This window comes from Palaemon carinicauda, chromosome 21, assembly GCF_036898095.1.
Source record: "Palaemon carinicauda isolate YSFRI2023 chromosome 21, ASM3689809v2, whole genome shotgun sequence".
Classification (NCBI taxonomy): Eukaryota; Metazoa; Arthropoda; class Malacostraca; order Decapoda; family Palaemonidae; genus Palaemon; species Palaemon carinicauda.
This window is the reverse complement of record NC_090745.1, coordinates 104585374-104611316: the sequence shown is the minus strand read 5'-3', so window position 1 is coordinate 104611316 and position 25943 is coordinate 104585374. Positions and strand designations below refer to the sequence as shown.

At 39.8% G+C, this 25943-nt stretch overlaps 1 protein-coding gene across 1 annotated transcript in view; it reads right to left on the bottom strand.

Moving 5' to 3' along the window:
• Positions 1–247: 247 nt before the first annotated feature.
• Positions 248–25943, bottom strand: part of LOC137615384 (ectopic P granules protein 5 homolog) — a 109371-nt gene continuing 83675 nt past the window's right edge. Inside the window, exons 31-38 of the mRNA XM_068345202.1 lie at positions 23570–23733; positions 15550–15758; positions 12635–12892; positions 12360–12460; positions 12080–12201; positions 11245–11544; positions 10919–11039; positions 248–2623 (exon numbers count right to left, since the gene is read on the bottom strand). Of these exons, the coding sequence (XP_068201303.1) occupies positions 2477–2623; positions 10919–11039; positions 11245–11544; positions 12080–12201; positions 12360–12460; positions 12635–12892; positions 15550–15758; positions 23570–23733 (1422 nt within the window). The 3' untranslated portion in view covers positions 248–2476. The remainder of the gene's footprint in view (positions 2624–10918; positions 11040–11244; positions 11545–12079; positions 12202–12359; positions 12461–12634; positions 12893–15549; positions 15759–23569; positions 23734–25943) is intronic.

Genomic DNA, 25943 nt, shown 5'->3' with positions numbered 1-25943 from the left:
ATATATCTATATATCTATGTATCTATGTATATATATATATATATATATATATATACATATATATATATATATATATATATATATATATATATATATATATATATATATATATACATCTCTCTCTCTCTCTCTATATTATACATATATATATATATATATATATATATTATACATATATGTATATTATATACATATATATATATATATATATATATATATATATATATATATATATATATATATAAAATCCAGCTAAGATATTCCAACTCCCTACTCTCTCATATAGCTGTGCTGACAGAAGAGGCTATCAATTTGGCCTTAGATAGGGGTATCACCATCACAGCTCTTCTTGAGAAGGCCAACAGGATCTTCAAAACCTTCAATCAATTTCAGAGGAAACTGATAGATTGAGGGTCAGATGTTCTAGTTTATGTTCAAGACATAACTTGCAATTTCTTGAGAATCTGCACTCAAAGCTACACAAAGCGGATTTTTGTGGTTCTCTCTCATCACAAACAGGTGCACTTGGAGACCAGGGATAAACTCATGGATCTCTTTTAAATAGCTCTGATCTAAGATCCAGGGCTGTCTGTCATAAAAAGGCATCAGCTAACACACCGAAAGAGCCTGATAGGTGGACTGTGGTGAGGAACAACCCTTTCCCAAAGGAACTTCATAACTGGAAGAATCAATGTAATTAAGAGTTCTTGAAAAAGATATTCCTCTTCTGAGAAAACACTGTTCTGTGGTCGTCAAAGAAAATCTATAGGTGAGAGTTCTTTCTTAAGCTGTGTTTTTCAGTGTCAAGAATACTTCCATCAGTTCCAACACACCTATGTATACAAATCTATAATATACATGTAGCACATATACAAACACTATTTAACTAACTAATAAAATTAATTCTTTTGTAGATTTACACCTGATAATGATCATAAGCCTTTATAGGCTACACTAAAACCAAAAAATTGTCGAAAACCTCATGGTTTGGCTAGACTAACATTCATATCAAACCTGGTTAAAACTCATATTATATGTGATAGAAAATATTCTATAATTAATTCCAATAATGTCTGAAAGCTGGAATTCTAATGGCATCAAACGTGATCGTGTTTACAATTTAGTATAAAAAAAAACCGAATAACAGATTATGCATTAAAACTAACATCTAACTGTAAGAATTAGGTAACAATAAATTAAAAACCTTTTTACTTAACTTACAGGATTGTGTAGAATCCCTCAGATTAGGCAAATACAATGACACATGCAAATTGTCTCAATAGGAGGAACAATAGCTGCCAGGTGAGAAAAACAGCTGGGTAAGCATTTCCTCCAGTGTTAGCACTGGTTCTCGATGGGCTACATGTTGCCTGTTAGCAGACAAATCTAGCATAGTAGGTACTATGACAGGTTCGATAAACCCTAAACCTGTCGCTCTCCCTTATGCACACTAAGTCTGTGCTTAGCATGTTGATATGCTGGTCCTAAGACCGGGAAGACAATATTTCTTTGGTATAGAGTATGATGTCACATTGAATTCCCTGCCCTAGCCTTAACAGAAAAGTCCTACGGGACCACAAAGCAGCCTAACCTCAAAAATAACTAAAGCAGATGCATCTAAGTACTTTGCTAAATATATTATTTCACAGCAATATATTGTCATCTTTTTAACTATTTTAAGATGTATGTAAGAAAGGGGAGTCTCCTTTCATAACAAACGGCTTAGTTATCCCATACCTACTTAGTATCTTTAAGTGAAAAACTTGATGTTTATATCAAATCATGTCTTCTATTTGTATGACAGAAACACATCAATCCACATAATTAATTTACCAACTATTTTGTATCTCAACCAATAAGCATTCTCTAAGCAGTAAGAAAAGGGATAAATAATAATGCATTTGTCCATAATTTCAACAATCACTCAAGCAAAACATTTTAATCAATCAGTATGAGAAGGGAAGCCTCTATCGGAAACTTGATATTCTTTATTGTCTAACATGTATAGTCACATGGTATCCTGTAACTAAAGGTTGTCAACAGATACCCCTCCAACTTCTTTTAAGGCTATGCTGTATAAACATTTTCAAGATATTGAAACTCCAATCACATTCATTCTTCAGATGCCATTATGCCTACAAAATGAGGGACCTACCATCCTTGTGCAGTTAAATGTACTATATTCTCAGAAAGCATTTGCATTTCAAGGAAGAAAAATTTAAAATACCCCCTAAAATTATAAAACTAAAACCATCTCAACTAGCTGGAATATATTTTCTTTACAAATTCAAAGAATAACTAAAAGTAGATCTATGATGCTGCCAATATCTCTAATGCAGCAACAAGTGCACAGTTCAGGATACCAATACTTTATATCTACTAAACAAAAAAGCTTACCTCCTGAACACCCTTACCATGTGAAATACTGCATGATAATACAAATTGGTTAAAGGCACAGCTGAAAGTTATGAGAATGTTAAACTGGAGGTGGTGGTGGTGCAGAAGGACTCAAATTTGCTTCAATTGTAAGATGGCGCAAGATTGGATCAGGTAATACATCTAATACTAGCTTGGCAAGTAGTATGTGAACATCAGCAATACAGTGGGCAGGATCCTCAATAAACTGAAAAAAAGAAGGAAAATAACTTTGTGATCTATGAAATACCTCTAAATGGTTTACAATTTAATATAAAATTTTGAATAACATTGTTACTATACAGAAGTTTTGAGTATTCCATAAATCAAAATGTAAAGTTTCCATAGCCAGGTGAAATGTTCATGTCAAAATTCACTGAGATCAAGTTAAAAACCATTAAATATTTTTCAATGCTTCATATCTACAAATAACCAAGAAAAGTGTATACAGTAGAATATTGTACTATATTTCAAACTTTGTTATAAATCCTATCAATGGTTTTTATACAACAATGACACTTGGTTTTCAATTAATGTTGTCTGTAAAATTTGAAAACCTTATACTTTTAAAGTTTGGGCCCCTATGTTGTAGGTTTCCCATTTTACAAAATTAAGAGAATTATTTAAAAATAATAAAGGAAGTACTTAAAGATGAAAGAGTAATGTTAAAATGTTGAGTAAAATTTGAGAGGAGGAAAATCTTATATACTTTGATATTTTCCCATATGTATTATAAAGTGATTTTGTGTTTGAAGTCTTTTTTCTGTGGCTGTGTACAGTTTCTGAAAAGTAAATACTTCATAAATTTCCACAGCACAAAACTTTTGGTCTATTTCAATACAGTATTAGCATGATAACAGGCATAAATGGTTAAAAAATATGTTTTGAAAGGCAATCTATTATATTTTTTCTCATTGAAAAAAATTATGGCTTTACTGTAATTTATTTTGAGTCAACATTCTCTATGACAAACTAAAGAAACTTTATGGTCTTTGGGACTAGCCAGTAGGTGGTCCCCAAAGAACTTTCCTGTAAATGCTAAAACAAGAAATTAAATGCCATATGATAGTCCCAAGAAACATTGACTTCCCTGCCAGTGTATCCAACGTACATGACACAGACTTACTATGTATAAGGGAGACCCATGGGTTCAGGATCTATTGAGCCCATCACAGAACCTCCAATTCTGAATTCATCTCCTAACTGATGGCATGTCACCCACTGACAGTAATTGCTAATGCTTTTTCCCCTGGCAACCATGTTTTCAAACATTGTTGGTGCAAAAGACATTGTTAAACACTTGAAAAAATTGTCAATATTTCTAGAATTCTACCTCAACTTCTCAGTTAAGTACATTTAATTAGAATTGAATGAACTATTTACTTAAATTTTAGCTCTAAGTGATAAGTGCTAATGCATGCTCTGCAATTACTGTTACTTCAAATATGGGTTCTCAAGCATTTGCAAGAAATGCCTTGATTCCAAAATGAAACAGATGGTCTACAAGTTTCCTCCTCCAAGTTTGATTTTGAAGACCTATATGACTTCACAGGAAAGTTGAGCTTGTGACTCCACTGTGGCTGAACAGGCCATGTTTTTCATTTCTTCAACACTTGAAATTGAAGTCACAGCCTCTTCAGTCAGTACAGTTATATCAAAGAGTAGGGAGTTGGAATATCTTGGCTTCCTCCTTTCTGATCCAGAAGGTTCATGAAAGGATTTTCTCTCCTGTATAAAGAGAAGGTCCCCAGGTTACAATGGTATTCAGTTACGGTGATTCGCTGATATGAATGGGCTCCCGAGAGGTGCTTGAAAAAATCCTTTTAACTCAATTTCGGGTTGTGAGGTTTGGTTCGCTGAAAAGATGAACTACAGTACTTGCCAATGCAGAGTAGTGCACTATGTGTCAAAGTCAGCATTAGTTTGCCCTCTTTGTTTATGATACACATTCGGGATTTCAGAGCTGCTTTTTTATTTTTTTTTTATTTCTGATATTTTTGTGCCTTTTTGAATTTTTGCTATGAATTATGCCTAGAAAGTTTAAGGGAGACTTCTAATGGCAGTGAGCAGGCCAACCTCAGGAATAAAGGCAAGGAATTGTTATATGTAATACTCATTGTCTACTATCGTAGTTCTGTATAAGTGTAAGTACACTACAGTATGTGGTATAAGAACAGTATTTCTTTATATAGAGTACAGTAATTTATGAATGGTAATTGATTGTTTTCTCTATTTTCTAAAGAATATCACACATATTAGTATATATGCACATAAAGTACTGTATGTTATGTATAAAAATTTGACTTCTGACAAAAATCGAGTACCGACACATAAGAACAGTTCTTGATCGTAACCCGAGGACTTTCTGTATATGGAGGAGACTTTTTGTTTAACAGCATCACATATCTAATGAGCTGTAAGAGGTCTTCTTCCATCAAACAATACCAGTCATTGTAGACGACATGGATGGGATTCCTTAGGGAAAGGACTCCTTGTCTGATAGCCCAGACTTTCCTTTCTTTCTGGTCCACCTCTTTAAAGATAGGAAGATTAGCCCATCAATATTTTTTTTTATATAAATCTGCCTTGACAGACCCAAGAATTCTTTGTTTTCCAAGGTCCATCATGACCAACTCCTTCAGAGAATTAGTCACTCAATACTACTTGATTTTCTAGGAAAATCACTTAAACTCCATATTTCTTTAAAAGATGTGCTTCAGAAGTAGAGATGTGTCAACACCACTTTGGAGGCTGATACCAAGACCGACACTACAATACTTTAGAAATTCTTTCTAATGATTACAATAACAGTATAATATTGATTTGATGACTGACTTCTCAACCTCTTCAGTGTGTGCAATGCAGTGTGAGGAATCATTAGGCCTATTCAGTACACAGTACAGGCCAAGCACTTTGTGGTATCTACTTGACATAAAACAGAGTTTTAATTTTTTTTTTTCAGAAACATGTTAAAATATGGCTATGTTCATGGCAATGACAGCCTGATCATAAATCTAATGCCTTCCCCTATATGATTTTTTTTTATTACTGAATATCATAACCTTAGTTCAGCCAGATCTCTGAACTAGGAAAAAAAAAGCTGTTCATAAATAAGAGTAAAGTAAGGAATTATTTGCATTTCTGAATTTAGTCTTAGTGTGAGGAGCTAAAATGGTAACTTTGACTGAAAATAAAATATAGTTTTCCATTTCAAATGCTCAATCTTGGTGAGTTTCTCCCTAAGTGTTATATTCTTCACATCTCCCTTTGTCTTTTAGTTAATGTTTAGGTACAATTGTCTGCATGAATTCTAGTACACACCAAGGTAGGAGAGAAGTAGAAACTTAGAATGTACACTGAAATTCATATAAGGGTTGTACAAGGAATCACCGGTAATATTAAACTTTTTTATTTAGAAAAGTCCATATTTCAGTTTTTGAAATGGTAATTCTGTATACAGTATATACTAGAGGAATAAGATAATACAGAATTATTCTATATAAAAAAAAAAAAACATTGCAAGACTTTTCAACACCCCTATGCTTCGTCTCCTTCAACCTTGTTGTTAAGCCGTGCAATGTCATAATTGTTGGAAACACATTAATTCTGAACACAAAGAAACCTTTGATGTTCAAGTACCCCAAAGTACCAATATCAGAGTATCGGGAATTTAAGCTCATTTTCTGATTGGCTGATATCAATACCAGATATTCATGGTGGAGGCCAATACCAATACAGGTGTCATGACAGTGGCCGATACCGATGCTCACAAATTAGGCTAATACTACCGATACTATCGGCACATCTCTATTCAGAAGACTATTTATAGTAGTCTTAGCCTAGGGAACAAGAGTGTGTGAACTTGCAGCATTTCAACAAAAGTTTGTGAACTTGAGGCATTTTATTTTTAGGCAAAAATTAAAAGTCCCCCCAGAGGCCGGATCCTCTTCATATCTCGCCTTTACACCTTAGTTTTGGTAACCTCTGTCCGGTGTCAACCCTAAAACTAAATTTTTAGATATCTACATCTTCAGAAGGTAGTGTATTTAAAAAAAAAAACCTGGACCAACGTCTCTTTCTACAGGAGGCTATCTGTGATTTCACAACCTCTTATCAAAAAGGCTGATTCATTCGCCATCCCTAAAACCATCAATGTGAAAAAAACTAATTCTTTATTGGCATTTTTGGGACATCCAGAGCTTTAGGGGTTGGTCTGGGCTAAGGGTATTTATAAGAAACTACCTGAGACAAATAGAAGCGGTTGGTTTGATTGTGGTACCTACGAGTGCAATCCGATAGAAGAGTGGGGGTCCTCAGAAGGAGAACAACGAGGGTAATCTAGTTACTTTTCAGCGATTTCCTCTCGAAGGTGAGTGGATTGACTTTTTAATTGCCTCCTTCCACCATATGTAATCATTAATTGGATGATCGCTCATATAAAGGCCTCTTATGAATAGCAGAGGCAAGGGACAGTGACAATGCCCTAGTTAGCACGGCAATGCCATAGAGACTGAAAATATACACAAATTATAAGCACCCAGGTTCCCTCTTAACCCATGGTAGGACCAGGGAAGGACAGACAATGGCTGCTGATGACTCAGCAGGTAGACCTATAGATTCTCTAAAAACAACCCCATCCTTAGCTCACAAAGATGGTGAGGTTGCAGACACAACTATCGAACCTGAGCTAGTATAAGTCCTTGGAAACAACATAGCAGCTAACCTCAAAAAAGGGGTTTGGATGAAAGAAAAATCTATTCTAGGGGCTTCGTGGTCCCCAAAACACTTCTGCTTTCCGAGTCTCCTGAAGAGAAAGGGATATAACCAAGACAAACTGCTAGATTGAAATAATGGTTGCCGGGTAAAAAACAAATGCCAGGATAAGCATTGTCAACAGTTTTAGTAATGGTGTTCAGTGAGTGATGTGTCATCAGTTAATAGACAAATTTTGCATTGGAGGTGCTGCATTGGGTTTAATAGAGACTGAACAAAAGGGTCTCCATTATACACTGAGTCTGTGCTTTACACATTGATACACTGGCCCTAGGGAAGATAAGACAATATTTCTATGGTCGTCGTCGTCGGCGCCCACTCGTGTCCGAGTATTGGGTTCTGTCGTTAGCCATCAGCCTCCTATCTGTGGGGTGGGTGCTTATGACTGATGTGGCTGTTAAGTCCTAGTCTGTGGTGGAAGAGTCGCGGACAGTGTTCACAAGGGAGGGTAGGTGGTGGGCGGGGCTGTTCTAATCGCTCTCTCCTTCTTCTCCTCCTAGCCTCCTCATTTTGTCTCCTCCTCTCCTCGAAGTCCACGGTGCCATGGTGTACTGTACTCCTCCAGGTTTTCCTGTCCCTGGCTGTTTCTTCCCATGAGGAAGGATCGATGTCAGTTAGAGCCAGGGTGCGCTTTAGTTGATCTTTAAAGCGCATTTTCGGGGCTCCTCGTGGTCTGGTGCCCTGGGTCAGTTCTCCGTAGAATATTTTCTTTGGGAGCCTAGATGGATCCATCCTATGCACGTGTCCTATTCAGCGGAGGCGGTGGTGGATGATGGTGGCCTCCATGCTGGTCAGCGAGGCACGTTCTAAGACTTCAATGTTGGTGGTGTGGCTCTCCCAGGGGATTTTCAAGATCTGCCTCAGTTTCATTTGTTGGAAGCGTTCTAGGTTTTTAAGATCGTTTTTATATAGCGTCCATGTTTCACATGCATACAGGAGCGTGGAGAGGACTACTGCCCTGAACACCATTATTTTGGTGGTCATTGTCAGTGCGTGGTTGTTAAATACGCGGCAGTTGAGTCGGCCAAAGGCGGAGTGGGCTGCCCTGATCCTGTTCTCCACGTCCTTTTTGCTTGTGGGAGCTGATGTTAGGATGCTCCCTAGGTAGGAGAACTGGTCCACCTGTTCTAACGGTTGGTCATTCACTGTGGTATTGAAGTTGGGGAGCATCAGTCCTGGTGGATGTTGGACGAGGGTCTTGGTTTTGTCTGAGTTGACTTGCATCCCAAAACGTTCGTAGGCAGAGTTGTATGCATCAGCTAACGACTGCAGGTCCTCTGCCGTCTGACCTGGGGTGGCATTGTCGTCAGCATACTGCAGTTCTCGTACTGCACACAAGGTGGTCTTGGTTCTGGCGCGGAGTCTAGCGAGGTTGAACGCGCCTCCATCCATGCGGAAACGTAGGTCGACTGAGGGTGTGTCTGGGGGAATCTCGTTGAGCATTGCTGCGGTGTATAGCGAGAAACACGTCGGGGCCAGAACACAGCCCTGCTTCAGGCCGCCGTTGATGGGGAATGGGTCTGAAAGAGAGTTCTGGTGGCAGACTCTCCCAACCATTCCGTCATGGAGGGCACGCACCAGCTTGACAAAATCGGGTGGGCAGCCATATCTTTTGAGGACAGCCCACATGGCAGGTCGAGGTACTTTGTCGAAGGCCTTTTTCAAATCCCAGAAGATGAACATTATGGGCTGTTGTTGTTCGAGGCTCTTCTCTTGTAGTTGTCGCGCACAGAAGATCATGTCTATGGTCCCGCGGGAATGTCGAAAGCCGCACTGGGACTCTGGCAGGACGTCTTCTGCGAGGATAAGGAGGCGGTCAAGGAGAATCCGAGCGAAAATCTTACTCGCGATACTTAGTAGTGATATTCCCCGGTAGTTGTTACAGTTCTCCCTGTCTCCCTTCTTGAAGATGGTAGTGATGTTTGCATCACGGAAGTCACTGGGGGGGGTCTTGGTCTCCCATATTTTCAGTATAAGGAGCATCAAACGGTTCCTCAAGCCGGGGCCACCGTGAGTGAGGAGCTCCAACGGGATAGTGTCTGGCCCTGGGGCTTTGCCGGGCTTCATGCGCTGCAGGGCCTTGTTGAAGTCATGGATGGAGGGTGGTAGTGCCATCCAGTGACGGACGGGATGCTGCGGGGTCATTCGCAGGAGATCGTCTGGGGTGTCTGCTTGGTCATTGAGGAGGTTCTCAAAGTGAGACCTCCACCTGGCCAGGATGCCCTCGCTGTCGGTGATGGTCGTGGCCCCATCCGCGTCCTTCAGGCTGCCCACTGATGACCGTGTGGGACCGAATATTTCCTTTGTTGCTGCATAGAAGCTGCGCAGGTCACGTTGGTCAGCGAAACTCTGTATTTCTGCAGCTTTTCTTTGCCACCAGGTGTTCTGGGCTTCACGGATACCTCTCTGGCAACCAGCTTCAGCCACCTTGTGAGCACATTTGTTAGCTGCTGTTGGTTGGTTTTCCAAAGTCAGGCGTGCTTGTCGTTTGGTTCCAATGAGAAGAGAGATAGTAGCATCATTCTCATCAAACCAATCCTGCCGTTTCTTGGTGGTGTAGCCTAGTGTTTCCTCCGCGGCACGGGCCATGGCGTTTCTGAGGGTGGTCCAGTGGTGCTCAACAGTGGCCTGACCCACAGGGTCTGCGAGGTATTGTTCGCAGGCCTCCTTGTAGTTCTGTGCCACCTGTGGGTTGCGGAGCTTACTACAATCAAAGCGTTGTTGTGGTACGCTGTCAGGTGCCCTTCTGGGTGGTCGTAGGGTCGTCACGGAGAGTCGGGAGATGAGGAGTCTGTGGTCCGTCCAGCAGTCGTCCGCTCCGGGCATGGATCGGGTGATGCGGACGTCTCCTCGATCTCTGGCTCTGGTCAGGACGTAGTCCAGGGTGTGCCAGTGTTTAGACCGTGGGTGTCTCCATGTGGTCTTTTGTCGCTTTGGTAACTGGAAGATGGTGTTGGTTACCACAAGTTGGTGTTCTGCACACAGACCCAGTAGGAGTTGGCCATTGGCGTTGCAATTTCCAATGCCATGGCGGCCGATAATTCCCTCCCACAGGCGATGGTCTTTGCCTACTCGGGCATTAAAGTCGCCAAGCACAACGAGCTTGTCATTGGCGGGCACTGCCTGGATGGTGCGGTCGAGCTGGGTGTAGAAGGCAGCTTTGTTATCATCGGTTGAGGTCATAGTCGGGGCGTAGACAGAGATCAGGGTGAGATGTCTGTCCCGCGTGATGGGGATGCGGACAGTCATCAGGCGCTCACTGATGGCCTTGGGAGCTAGGTTGTGCTGCTGCACTAGCTGGGGACGGATGGCGAAGCCGACACCGGAAAGGCAAGGCCCTATTTCTATGGTATATCAAGTCGAACTGGATTCCCAGTTCTAGCCTTTACAGAAAAGTCCCTGACCACACAGCACCTACCCAAAAATGGATTTTTCTTTCATCTAAACCCCTTGTCTTATAGGTGCACACATCGTAAGCACACACATATTTTAAACTTTTAAAAGATACTTACACCAGATTCTTATAAATACACTTTTAATGGGACTGAAAATAATACAGCAGGCACAGTACAGTACACCACTTTTGATAACTGTATTACCTACTTAATTTATAGCATCTTAATGTTTACAGTATTAATTCAATTGGTGTGCAAAATAAATAATTAGGGAGTTATCAAATAATAGTACTATATGCTATTATCACCAAAAATGACATTCAAAGTTGCTGTACCTGTATTGCTTCACTTAAAGGATGAGTAAGCCCAGCATACGTTGCATTAGAAGTGAGAAGACGAAGTTGTTCCAAAGTGCAAGTTCCACTCTCACCATCCGTCTGGGTCCCATCAACATCACTGCATGTAAAAGGGCCAATACAAAAGGGCTTAAAAGCTTAAGGAACAATCTTAATTCTAGTATGCAACAAAAAAAAGACCCAATCTGATGATTTCTGCCGATACATTTGACATGACATTCCTCCCGTCTTTAAATGTCTCATGAGTAAAAACGAAAGGCTTCGGGATACATTAAAAAGTTGACATTTAAAACAACATATCATACCTGTGAGGGTGACATGGGTGTGTTCGAAATTCTCCTCTTCCTGGCATTTGCAAGCTAAGGAATGTGCTAAGGCAACGGCACACAAGGCGTACACCAGGGGAAAGAGGGGACTGTCTCCCTAATCCAATTGCTGCTAAAATTCCAGTTGAACTGCGATCTTCAGCCCAGCAAGTCAAACGGGAAGCAAAGGTGCAACAATGTTGCCATACAGATTCAGTAGACCCTGGCTCTTTGAGGGTCTGAGTGACCAGTTCTAAGATTTCGCTAAACAGCAATATAAGCCCTAATTCCATAGTTACACTGTAAAGAATTTTCCTCATTAGTATTCAAAGCCTAAAATTTATCAAATGGTATTTTATTATATCATTATAAAAGTCTAAGCAAACCCCCAAGTCAACACATTTCACTCTCATATAGGTATGTCTAAGCTTAAGATTCAAATATCAAATAATTTGTACTTTTAAAATATTTTACAGTTGGATGGTTAAAAAATTTAATGATTATGGCAAAATGTCCCCAAGTCTTTTATTTCTAAAACTTGACATTAGTTATTTATCTAAATTTTGACATTCATGTAAATTGTGCGCACTGTTATCAGCATTCCATGGATACAGGAATTGGGTCATGCGAGTTATTCTTAAAGCATCCAAGAGTCAAACAAGTGTTACGAATTTGAAGGTACGTGAGTAATTATTAATGGAAATGTCTCCTTGACCAAGTAATCTCATGGGATAAATGCTTTGTTGAATTTCATTGCAGTTCATATAGTTACAGGGTCATTTTGTATGGTAAATGGTAGTTCATCACAATCAAACTGAAAAATATCTTCACTTACTTTGGTACAAGGGATCCCAGTAATTCAACTAGTGATGACAAGAGCAGTAAATTATCTGCACATCTTACGGATTGCTGCCTTTGCCATTTTGAGAATGCAAAAACAACATACAGTTGACCTTCCTGCATTCAGTAAAAATTATATTAATTTGAGTTTATGATAGACTATTTTCTAAGCAAGTCTTTATGAAAATATAATAATTTTATTAGGTAATGTTCACTTTAACAATCACTGTTGATTTGGGAGCTATATGAGCATGGAGAAGAGCTACTTATGTTACCTGAGATGCTAAATTCAACATAGCTGTTGGATTCGTCAATGGAAAGGACATAGATGAAATAACCAGGGGCCAGTGTATTTCTCCTTCCCAACCACACCAGTCTAGTTAATTGAAAATACAAAATAATGAGTAACTATATTATGCTAGTAAATACCAATATTTACTGCATTTTTCAAGAAAAATGTTCAACAAAAATTAAGTTATCTTGATATAAACATTTTGTCATTTAGATGCAGACACACATGAAAAATTATAATTGAATAACCAACACTCACCAGCATACAAAAATAGTGCAGATAACCCTGCTTGCATTATGGCATTTCGATGATTCAAATGGAGAATTATTCGAGAAGCTGTAACAAGAAGAGGAAAGAGAAGGCCTGGTGAAGGGTGTGACTGTGAACTGAACCACTTAACAACAGTTGAACAAGAGAGTTCTTGTAGTGCAGCAGAAGATGCACCACCAGTGACCAGTGATAATACTTCCGTGCTTAAAATAGCACCTTCACTCCATTGCTGTTCTTTTGGTAGAGCTGAAATGATAGAAATTTTAGTTTTAATATTCATGTAATAAATGGGAAAACTTTATTTCCTACAACAAATATTTAAACTAACAATATAACTTTAACCATTTCCTACAAATTCAATTAATTTCACAATATTCATGGTAATTCTTTTCCTAATACTTTTTGGTGTTACCTTTTGCAACCCATCATGATTCCCATTTTGAAGCCTATGGGTAATACAAGGTAATACCTCTAAAAATCATATAATAATTATAGGTATGGGGAAATGCACTCAATTTGTTATATCCTTAGATAATGCAGTATACAGGATCTATCATTAACAAAAGTTAAATTCTAATAACTATTTTTACACTTATCAAATGTTCATATTGCTGTTTACTCAAAACTTGATGTCAGCCCCCCCAAACTATTTTTCTCTCTTCAAGAGGTCATGCCTCTTGCCCACCAAGGTGACATGTCATGGTTAATGGCAACGCAATTTAGTCTCAAAATTGCAGATAATACCCCATGTTCTTGACATTAGTCAGAGGGGAGGAGGGTAGGCATGTGTATGAACTTCCGGTGATTATAGAAATAATAAATTTTATCATTAAAATCCCATACATTTCTATGAACCATCTCTGATGTTCATTATGCTGACACACTGATGGAGGAAGATATGAAACAAATGTATATGAAATTTTCAGTCCTGAATAAAAATACTCATTTATATACCCGACTCACCTTAGTGTAGTGCCTTAGTACCAATCCATTACAAATAGGGTTATTCTAACTACAGCATATCTAAAACTAAATTCATCTAATAATAAAAACTAAAAGAAAGCCAACTTTTCTTAAAACACTTCCTCAGCTGCTACTAAGGTTTATAAAGATCAGTAATTTAGATGAGATAACCAGGTTTCCTTAGGCAAATGATTAAAGAATACTGATTTAGTAACTCCTAATCTGCAGCTAAAACCTTTTCAAAAGACAGATTCCTACAAAATTTCAGCGATATAGTGGCACTTCTAATATTGTGCACTAACTTAATAATCTTTCCTCACTGTGAGCCCCTGTGACCCACCATTTTTACCAATAAACATAAGCATTTAGACAAATGATTTCTAACCCCACAAAACACATTAGGACCATTACCATTACTATTTGCAGTTTTTGCCAAATAATTTTTAACAGCCTTAACTGTACACATACTGTAAATCTATTCACTGGCACAGTTCAACTTCTTTTCCAAAGATGACATTAGAAAAAAATGTGGTAAACATTTGCTTAGAATCATTCTTATCTCTGAAAGGAGGTAAAAGTAAAAAGATCGTCTCATGTTCTCCAAAACCTACCTTACAAGAAAGAAGTCTTAGCGCACTTATGCATTTAGGTGATGACACGTCATACTACTATTCATCAGTACAAAATAATCACAACTTTAAACTAGTTTATCACCTGATGAATCATGACAAACTAGGGAAAATGTACCAATCTGGATTCAACCAGCCCTGTAACATGGCATCCACTTCATGTCCTAGGGTACCTAGGGTACCAAGAGCTGGTGAACAAAACATCTCTCTCTTATTGTCCAAAGATGTTACAAACAAGCCAAAATTTTTGTCATCTCCACCAATTTCAAACCTCTAGAAGTACTTCTGGAAAGAGACACCCTTGTTAGGAAAAAACTGGTTCTTTCAACTTTACTGAACTGGAAGGATATTTGATTTTCTTGGTATACACTAAAGAGGAAGGATGTTCCATCAAATTTGTTTAGTCAACTGCATTCTGGTCAACATACTATATGAAAAGAATTACATTTGAAAAAATAATCATTAAACATGAGATGTAGCTAATCTCTTTTCCTTTTCTATGTAGACGAGTACTATCACTCCCACACAAGGGAAACGAGCCATCGCTTAAGTCCCAAGAAACTTTTAATGAGAGGCCTTCCCAAGCAACATTCCTTTTCACTGCAGTCTTTTCAAGAAATAATTGTACAACCAAAGGAATGGAGCAGGGGAAAAGAGATTGGTAAAGGATACAGAGAGAGGGTGAACTCTCCTTCCCTTTGCTAACCATTCTACCTCACAGAGGACTTAAGGCCTAGGCAATTGATAATGATTGTGCTACTTCTGAGGACTCTACAGTACAACACAGGGCTCACAATTCAGGGAATAATATTGACGTATATGGAGGACAAGCAACTACCACCGTCGGTTACACAGGTACACGTTAACTTCTTCTTGGGAGAGAAAAACTACCATGAGTCGAGACATTACTCAGATTTCATCTTTGATCGGAGGAGTATAAAAAATCCCTCTAAATGAGGGAGAGGGGCAGGTAGCTTACAGTTACCCCTGCACAAAGGTACACAATACATGGGGTTTCAAAGATTGCATTATCATAGAAATTCACTTTACCATAGCCTTAAACCTTCGATGTAATTTCTCTCGTAAAAAATAAAAAGTAAACACTTATCACAAATGAAAGTAAGAAAAGGTTCAGTAGTCGAGAGAAGAGTGCAATGGTCAAAGACAAAAGTGGCTATTCTGTGATAGGCAGGCGAGTGAGTATTCCGCTCGCATCACCTGTCGTTAATCAACCATGTTAAAGATTCAATAACCCCATTTTAAAGGAGGAAAGGTCTGTATACAAGTAAAAAAGAAACATACAAAACATACTTGCGATGAGCGTTTCTTCCATATGTGAAAGAAGGTTGTGAATGGTTGTCTCGAAAACATGAGGTTTTGCAGATAACAATGCTTTGTGTCTTGCAGTAGCAGAGGTCAGAAGCCTCACCAAAGCACGGACAAGGAAACTTCTTTTGGCTCCTGTATCTGGGTGGAATGATCTTGTGTCAGGAGTATAACCTGCAGCCCTATGTAGTAGCCTGAGAAAAAATGACCAATTATGAATAAATACATAAAAATTAAGTATTTTAAGCAATTAATAACCAATTTTGAAAGTAATTTGTAGTTTTCCTAGCTTTACAAACCTGAGTTCTTTAATATAGGGAAATGTTTTCAGCAGAGCTGGAACAGCTGTTGATATTGATAATCCAGTAGTTAAAAGACAGGTAATGAGCATGAGCTAATCGTCCTGCCCATCCACTTTTCAAAGACCCTACTTTTGACCTTTGGCTCAGAACTGTGAGCGGTGGTTGAGGTGGGAAGTTCAACTTTAAAGGACTCAGACTTTTCTGCTCCTGTTGGTCCAAGGTACAATACCTGTGGGGTAAAAGGAACCAGAGTATCCTTGTACATCACACAAGTAAATTGTCCAGCAGGCTGCTCCAGAAATCTACTCTCTTCCCACAAAAATAAGCGTTCTGACCAAAGGAAAGAACTTGAAAACGTAATTGGGGACTGATATCGGATCAAGCCAGTAGTCACCAGGGAGGGAAGGATCTCCAGCACCAATAAAGACATACAGAAGCAGTACCTTGTACTCTTTTAATTTATTTATTTTTTCTACTGTACTGAGGTGGAGCTGATGTGAGCACGAGGCTGAGGCTCCTTTATCATTGGCAAGGGTCCGTCAGCACAAAGACGACCTCAAGAGGTCCAATCTTATCAACACGGGATACCTCAGTACCCTATCCAAAAAAAGAGCAGTAGTCCATCAACCGGGTAGAAAAGTAGAAGGTGAGAACCCCAGCTCTTGCAAAATGTGGCCGACAGGTGGTGTACACAGGTCTGCACCTGGCTACTAGAATAAAGAGGAAGAAGTGAAATAAGAGTTAGAAGAGGAAGGGGAATGAAACGCTTCTTCAAGTTTTCTTACCAGCTCACTCCTCAGGCTCAGCAAGCAGGGGAATTGAGCTCCAAGCGACCAAAGACGACGAAGCTCCATCAAAATCGAGTACCCTCTTCTTAACACGGGATATGGCAGCACCCTGTTCAGAGAGGGTAGAAAGGTTCATCGTCAAAGGAAAGTTGAACGAATCCATGCAAGCTCTTCCTGCATGGGACCAAGCAATTTTGTCTCACTGACTATAGTGATTATGGGGGGGCTATGGCAGGAAGCATGGCATTGGAAGTTCATGCACTAATCCCGGGAGCCATGGGGTATAGATTGGCCCAACCAATCATGCATCAGCCCCGGGATGCATTATATTGGCGTTGGATTATGTACATTATTCAGGGATGCCCTGCATCAGCACCAGGGGGTGGTGGATCGGCCCATCTTCCCTTGTATCAGCCTGGGAGACTTCGCATTAGCCATAGGGGTGCATGCATCACATTCAAGGGCCATGCAACCTACATCTTCTTAGAAGGCCGTGCATCAATTGGCCATAGTACCTGGTTTCTGCCTCCCCGGAAAGAGAGGTGGTCTCACAATATATTAGAGCTCTCTGGATGTCTTCAAATTTTTCTTCTTCTCAGATGAAGCATCAGAATCGCTAGAAGAGGAGGAGGATGAGGAAGAAGAGTTATAAGAGGAAGGGAAACAAATCACTTCTACTTTCCAAATTTCTCCTCAGATTCTGCAAGAAGAGAAGTTGAGGTTTAAGTGACCATCAACAAATACATGCTTCACATGTACAGTATTCCATTTGAGAAGTGAGCAGTGTCCACTGTTCAGGTAGGAACGGTGAAGGAGAGAGCCTGAACTCTTCCAACAGAAGCCAACGGAAAGTGGACAAGGGCTCGCAAAGAGCTGTACACCTCTGACCCATCTGGCTACTGAGTAGCCAGGGGAATCAGAACCACAGCCCCAGGGGCCATGACACGGAGCTGTGACACTGGGTTGCAGTCGTAGCCCTGTGTATCAACCATGCAGCTGCAAACTACACAGGAGAAGGCCCTGGAGGTTATGGTAAAGGGGTTGCATTGGGCCTGGGGGTATGGGGCTGTAGATTGGCCCGGGAGATCATGCATCGGCATCGGGGGCCATGGATCAGCCAGTGTTGCTATGTATCAGGCCTAAGAGACTATGCATCTGCTTGGGGGGACATACATCGATCCACCATGGTACCTGGTTTCCAACTCCTCCTCCGATGAGGTGGTTTCGCAATATATTGGAGCTCTACTCTTGCGATTACGACTAGTATTCCTGGACTTCTTCAAATCCTCCTCCTCGGAAGCAGTATCGGAATCAGAATCGGAAGAGGAGGAGGGATGAGAAATTAGAGTTGGAAGAGGAAGGAGAAAAAATTTGCTTCTTCTGATTACCAAGTTTCTCCTTTGATCTTGCAAGCAGAGAAGTTGAGGTCTAAATGACTATCGATGGATACCCTATGGTGATTTGAGAAACCAGATTTTTCTCCTTTTATCTAGAGAACCATTCACAAGTTGTGTATTTAGAAACTTGTTTTATTTGTTTCAACATGTTTTGTCGATTAATATGAAAAGTAAAGTTCAAGTTATACAGAAGCGGTGAAAGTTTCTCTCAGTTGTAAAATTATCTTATAGATCTTAAGTTTGCCTTTGATATATCATTTTATCATCATCAATCATGATACCTAAATTGTAATTCTTCATTTTTCATGAATGAAAGTAATATTTTTGAAAAGCTAATTTGAATTTATGAAGAGACTATATTGATTTGTAACAATTAAATTTAGTATTTTGATGTGACTTATTTACCAAATAGTTTTTAATGCCTTTGTTTTTGCCAAGGTAGAATTCATCACATGCAGCTACCAATAAGTCTTCTGCCTTTGCAAGACCTCTGCCTTTGCAAGACTATGTTTTTACAAAAATGCAGTCAAGCTCTATCTCCAGGACCTTATCAGTTGCAGGAATCACATTAGTAACCCCTAATATATCCATTGGAGATTTCAATGCCTTGTCATTGTCCTTTAATATAGCTGGTTTGCTAGAAAGCTTCAACAAATTACTTGATATCTAGTACTTTGTATTCAGTGTAACTCATGTTCTCATTTTATAGCTTTTCAAGTAACCATTCAAGTGATATATACTTTATTCATTAGAATTACTAGATAAACTAGGGGATATATTTTTGTTATAGAATTTCAATTATATTTTTATTGTAAGTTTTGTAAACCATATTTCATTTCAACCTGTTAGACCAAAAATTTGCACCAACAGTCAAACTATGATATTCATCAGATGATGGTTTTCTTAGGCTTAGAGGAGCCTAGTAAGTTAAGCTAGTTCCAGTGGGAGAGTCATTAGTTCTCAAAATAATCTTAGCTTATCTAAAGAACCCTTACAGTTCATAAAATATCGTTTAGACTAAAGATTCCTAACCTAACCTTACTATCCCAACGTTAATTGTTGGAAGAAACTTTAGTCCTATGTTCCGTAACTTGCAATTTGCAATCAAATGATGGTTGTACACGGATTCAATATAGGATGATAGCCATTGCATTCACCTCATCCTCTCTTCTCAACATTTTAGAGAATACAGAAGTGTCCACCATCGAAGTAGGAAAGGTGAAGGAAGGTGGCATAGCTCTTCTAACACAGGCCAACAGAAGGTGGACAAGGGCCAGCAAAGGGCTGTGTACCTCTCTCTCTCTCATCTAGCTACAAAGTGGCCAGGGGAACCCAAGTCATGCCCCATGGATGCAAAATACCCGGGTGTCATTTCCCCCATCCTCCTGAAGATGTAGTGTTGTCAAGAGTCTCATCTTGTCAATATGACTGGCCTTCCTGCACTTCGACTTCTTTTCAAAAGAGTTATCAGAACCAGAATGGGAGGAGGAGGACGAGGAAGAAGAATGAGAAAGGAAAAGGAAACAAATAGCTTCTTCTGATAATCAACTTTCTCCTCAGGTTCTGTAAACAGAGAAATTACTAATAATAAATGGCAGAGTGACCATTGGTGACAAAGCTTCTTCTAAGGGAAAAATCACACTGGTTGCAGTGAAAGAAACCACAACACTTGGGGACAATGTCACGTGGGAAGCAGCAGGTACACTCACCGACACTTGCGACACAGGCTCATGGGCTTGGGTCACAAGCAAAAAGAGGGAGGGAGCCAAGGGCCCCAGTCACAGGCACAAGGCAGGGTGGCAGTAAGTGGTGACAAGCACTGGGATGACACTTAGGGGCCACTGCACGCAAGGATCACCACTAGGGTCATTGGTACTGAGGTCCTGACACTGATGGCAATGGATTCACTGCTGCATCACTGGTATCACCCCTGTAGTTGCTTGGGCAAAGTATTCTTAGCTACCTGGTCCTTCAAAATGACATCCGATGGCTTACCTAAAAGACCTTTGTCGTAGACGATCTGCAAGAAAGGGGTTCCACCACATGCCAGTGCAGCAATTTCCTCATGCTCCACAAAACCTGATAAAATCCCTGATGTAGATCTTAGTTCTCCCTGCTCATGAAACATATTCCAGGCCCTAAGCCAGAGGTGTATACACAGAAGGTTCAGCAAATGGCAACTCATGAGTGCAGATGAATTCAATGGAGAGCATGAAGTTCTGCATAATAACTCAGGCAATTTATGGGCTTGCCAAAATAATGCCAGAGAAGACTTAGCATTTCCAGTTCTCCCTGAAAACTTCTGTCAAACAGAAGGCCATGATCTACACTCAATAAATAGTGGACAATTACAAACAATAGTACTCCTATGAAGAGGGGATCCGTCGGTGGTTTATTCATGACCAGATGCAGGTCCAATACATACTCATTCTTGCTTTGTTCCATTATTAACAGGAATCTGCATTATCAATCATTAAAACAATAAAATAAGAAAAAGATTAAATAGAATTAGACAGGATGCAATGGTACATCCTACTTGTTGCGGCCAAAAACAAATTGAAGGGTCTTTGATGGGTGGGTGGGCAGGGTTACTCGCCTATGGTCACCAGCTGTCGTTAACTATCTTTTTAACATTTTAATGGCTGTTCCAGCTCTGCTGAAGACATTCCCCTATCATAAAGGACTAAAGGTTTATAGGAACTAATAAACTTTTTGAGTATACACAAAAATTTCCTTAAAGCAAAACATCAATGAAACTTATTTAAGCATGTAGAGAAGATTCAATGGTTGTTAAAATTATCTTGGATTACTTAGTTACAAAAAATTGTTCCCTAAAGTTACTTACAAGCCTGGTTCAAAGGCTATGTTGTTATTAAAGGAATAAGGATACATTAATTAGACTCTCCCAAATAAACGGACGCTACATAAAAAATTTAAAATTCGACAGATAAAAATTATTTCTAAGATGCTAATGTTTTTAAATGGTTTGAGTCAAAGTTTTCATTCATTATTTATGAAAGACTGAACATTCACACAAACTTTACTTGAATTGTCAATGATATTCTACCTTCCTTAAAGGATACGAGGTTTGAACATTAAGAAACTATAAGTTAAACGCTTATGTTCAATTCTCAAATTGGATAACACCACTTTGACATTTCTGTTTTTATATTGGTGACTGAGTCTTACTGTAGCTTTAATATGCTTTAATTCTTAATAGTTTCATCATTCCACAATTGTAATTCATATAATAGACTTGAGTGATGTGACAATCATTATTGGGAATTTCTAGGTTTGACCTAGTCATACTTCATAGGTACCATGTTACATTTTATTTTACTGGTGACAATAATCTGCCCGTATTCTACTTGTCTATCTATCTATATACCAAGGCACTTCCCCCAATTTTGGGGGGTAGCCGACACCAACAATGAAACAAAACAAAAAGGGGACCTCTACTCTCTATGTTCCTTCAGCCTAATCAGGGACCCAACCGAGTTCAGCTGGTACTGCTAGGGTGCCACAGCCCAACCTCCCACATTTCCACCACAGATGAAGCTTCATAATGCTGACTCCCCTACTGCTGCTACCTCCGCGGTCATCTAAGGCCCCGGAGGAAGCAGCAGGGCCTACTGGAACTGCGTCACAATCGCTCGCCATTCATTCCTATTTCTAGCACGCTCTCTTGCCTCTCTCACATCTATCCTCCAATCACCCAGAGCTTTCTTCACACCATCCATCCACCCAAACCTTGGCCTTCCTCTTGTACTTCTCCCATCAACTCTTGCATTCATCACCTTCTTTAGCAGACAACCATTTTCCATTCTCTCAACATGGCCAAACCACCTCAACACATTCATATCCACTCTAGCTGCTAACTCATTTCTTACACCCGTTCTCTCCCTCACCACTTCGTTCCTAACCCTATCTACTCGAGATACACCAGCCATACTCCTCAGACACTTCATCTCAAACACATTCAATTTCTGTCTCTCCATCACTTTCATTCCCCACGACTCCGATCCATACATCACAGTTGGTAAAATCACTTTCTCATATAGAACTCTCTTTACATTCATGCCCAACCCTCTATTTTTTACTACTCCCTTAACTGCCCCCAACACTTTGCAACCTTCATTCACTCTCTGACGTACATCTGCTTCCACTCCACCATTTGCTGCAACAATAGACCCCAAGTACTTAAACTGATCCACCTCCTCAAGTAACTCTCCATTCAACATGACATTCAACCTTGCACCACCTTCCCTTCTCGTACATCTCATAACCTTACTCTTACCCACATTAACTCTCAACTTCCTTCTCTCACACACCCTTCCAAATTCTGTCACTAGTCGGTCAAGCTTCTCTTCTGTGTCTGCTACCAGTACAGTATCATCCGCAAACAACAACTGATTTACCTCCCATTCATGGTCATTCTCGCCTACCAGTTTTAATCCTCGTCCAAGCACTCGAGCATTCACCTCTCTCACCACTCCATCAACATACAAGTTAAACAACCACGGCGACATCACACATCCCTGTCTCAGCCCCACTCTCACCGGAAACCAATCACTCACTTCATTTCCTATTCTAACACATGCTTTACTACCTTTGTATAAACTTTTCACTGCTTGCAACAACCTTCCACTTTTACCTTCACTCCTTCATTCCACCATTCACTGCCCTTCCTCATGCTGCCTCCAACAACCTTCTTGCCACATACATCACTTGCAATCCCAACAAAATTTTCTTTTACTAACTTCCATTCCTCCTCTAAATTACCAGTTTCTCTTACTCTCACCTCATCATATGCCATTTTCAACCTTTCCTGATATTTACTTTTTACCCCCGGTTTTATTAGCTCTTCAATCCTCACTACCTCCCTTTTACATCCACCTACTCTATTCCCCCACTCTTTTGCTACAACTAATTTTCCTTCCACCAAAAAATGATCAGACATACCGTTAGCCATACCCCTAAACACGTGCACGTCTTTCAATCTTCCAAACATTCTTTTAGTTACCAACACATAATCCATTAATGCCCTTTCTACTACTCTTCCATTTGCCACTCTTACCCACGTATACTTATTCTTATCTTTCTTTTTAAAGAAGCTAGCACCTATTACCATCTCTTGTTCAACACACATGTCTACCAGTCTCATTTTCACCTTCTACTTGTACCCTCTTTAAACTTATGGTTTCTTTTTTCCAGATGCAGCTGAAACTATCTTTTATACAGTGCATACATCATTATCTAAACAGTCCTGATGAATAAAAAAAATTCTAGTTACTCTTGAGCAATTTTGAGAGAGAAACAAGATGAACGTCAGGGTGGTTCATAGATATAATTCAAGTTACAATAAATCCTTCAATACTAAATGTTGTAAATAGGTATGATACACATTTTACCACATCAACTCAAAATATAACTTTTCAATATTCAGTTTATTATTTGATTTCTAGAATAACCAACTAATATAGATTATTACAAAGAAGCAAAAAATTGTTTTACTTACTGTATAACAGCTATATCAACTGGGTTACGATCAGGTAGAGATAGTACAATTCGTGGATCACAGCTCATTACCCACCAATTCACAACCCGCTGGTATCCATCTCCATCTACAAGCCACCAATAGAAATTTTCGGAATCCAGAAGCAATGTCCGAAGCAAATTTGACTGCAAACAAAAACAAAGTAAATAATAAATACTGTATATAAACATATATATATATATATATATATATATATATATATATATATATATATATATATATATATATATATATAATCCCTGTTAAATAGGGTTTTGTGCTAACATACTATAGATACTACCCCTAGAGAGTTATGGGGTCCTTTGACTGGCCAGACAGCACTACATTGGATCCTTGTCTCTGGAAACTTCATTTTCCCTTTGTCTACACACACCCAATAGTCTGGCCTATTTTATACATATTCTCTCCTGTCCTCATAAACCTGACAACACTAAGACTACCAAACAAATCTTCTTGACACAAGGGGTTACTGCACTGTAATTGTTCAGTGGGCATTTGGTAAGGGTAAAAGAGGCTCTTTAGCTATGGTAAACAGCTCTTCTAGGAGAAGGACACTTCAAATTCAAACCATTGTTCTCTAGTCTTGGGTAGTGCCATAGCCTCTGTACCAAGGTCTTCCACTGTCTTGGGTTAGAGTTCTCTTTCTTGAGGGTACACTCAGGCACACTATTCTATCTTATTTCTCTTCCTCTTGTTTTGTTGAAGTTTTTATAGTTTATATAGGAGACATTTATTTTAATGTTACTGTTCTTAAAATATATTTTTCCTTGTTTCCTTTCCTCACTGGGCTATTTTCTCTGTTGGAGCCCCTGGCCTTATAGCATTCTGCTTTTCCAACTAGGATTGTAGCTTAGCAATTAATAACAATAGTAACTATTCTGGTACTCAAAAGTACTGTATATCTCTTAATGGCCCACACAAGACCTGGTTATAATATGAGACAATTAAACTTAACCTCTGTCACTTAAACGACTCAACATCATCATAATGTTCTTCAGTCTCAAGAATTATATCTAGAGGTAAAAGTCTAATCTAAATGCTATCTAAATTTTATAAATAACATCACAAATTTTTAGGTAATTTGTATTTTTCCTAACATACTTACCTAGAACTACCTTCTTAGGAGTTACTGGTAACTCTACCTAACCGACCAGCTTTTTGTATAGTTTACCCTCTTCCCGTTTTCTACGGGGTCAACCTCAGGCAGTGTGATATGTGCCCTGAGATGACCCGGGGTCGGGCAGCGTGCTAGCTCAGGTCGAATCGTCAGTAAGTTTCGTTGGAACAGGTACTACTCGATCCTGCAGGTTCTCGGGGAAGGATGGGTGGGCCATAACCCGAAGGTAGTTCTAGGTAAGTATGTTAGGAGAAATACAAATTACTTAAAAATTTGTGATTTGTTCCAACACGGTTACTTACCTAGAACTACCTTCTTAGGAGACTTACACTTTAGGAGGTGGGAGTGTCCTGCAGGGATCAGAAGTCGGCGGGGAAGCACGCGAGATAGGGAACCTTTAAGGAGGTCTTGGTTCCACGACCACTAGAAAACTGCACGAAAAGAAGGGGAAACTATCCAAAAAACTCACTTAGTGCCTAATGGCTTACCTTTTCAAAACCAACTCCGATACATGTCCTCTTGAAGGGCGCTCCTTTAAGTGACTAAGGTCTTTTCAACATCTTCCTGGCCCGGACGGACCGGGGAAGGAAGGAAAGGGGGGTAAGGTTAAGGAAGGAACTAGTGTCTCTTGGCATTAACACCCCCGATTACCCTGGGGCTATGACCTTAGATCTCTTGAAGGGCCGAAATGATTGGGCCAATGGAAAACCTGTCCAAGGATTTTCTCGAGCAATCTTTGAGATAAGTGTTCCGTGAAGGTGGACTGTCTAGACCAGGTCCCAGCCTTCAGGATCTTTCCCACAGCCATGTTTTTCTCAAAGGCCAGGGAGGTGCTCAGACCTCTGATATCATGTGGCCTTGGTTTTCCTGGGAGAGGAGTCCCAGAAGCCTCGTAGGCCCTCTTTATCACCTGTCGCAGCCAGAAAGAGATAGAGTTCTTCGAGACCGGTTTCTTCACCCGGCCTGTTGAGATGAATAAATTTTTGATCTGTGGGCGGAGATTTGCGGTCCTCTCCAGATATTTTCTTACTGTTCTCACGGGACATAAGAGTAGATCCTTCGGGTTGTCGGAGCGAGGGATGGCTGGCACCGAAAAACCATCAAAACGGAGGATCCCAACACGCCGGGTTCTGCGTCTTCCCCACAAAGCCAGGGACGAACCTAAAGGCAACTTCTCTCCACCCTTTGGAGTGTGAGACCTCGTAAGAGAGGCCGTGT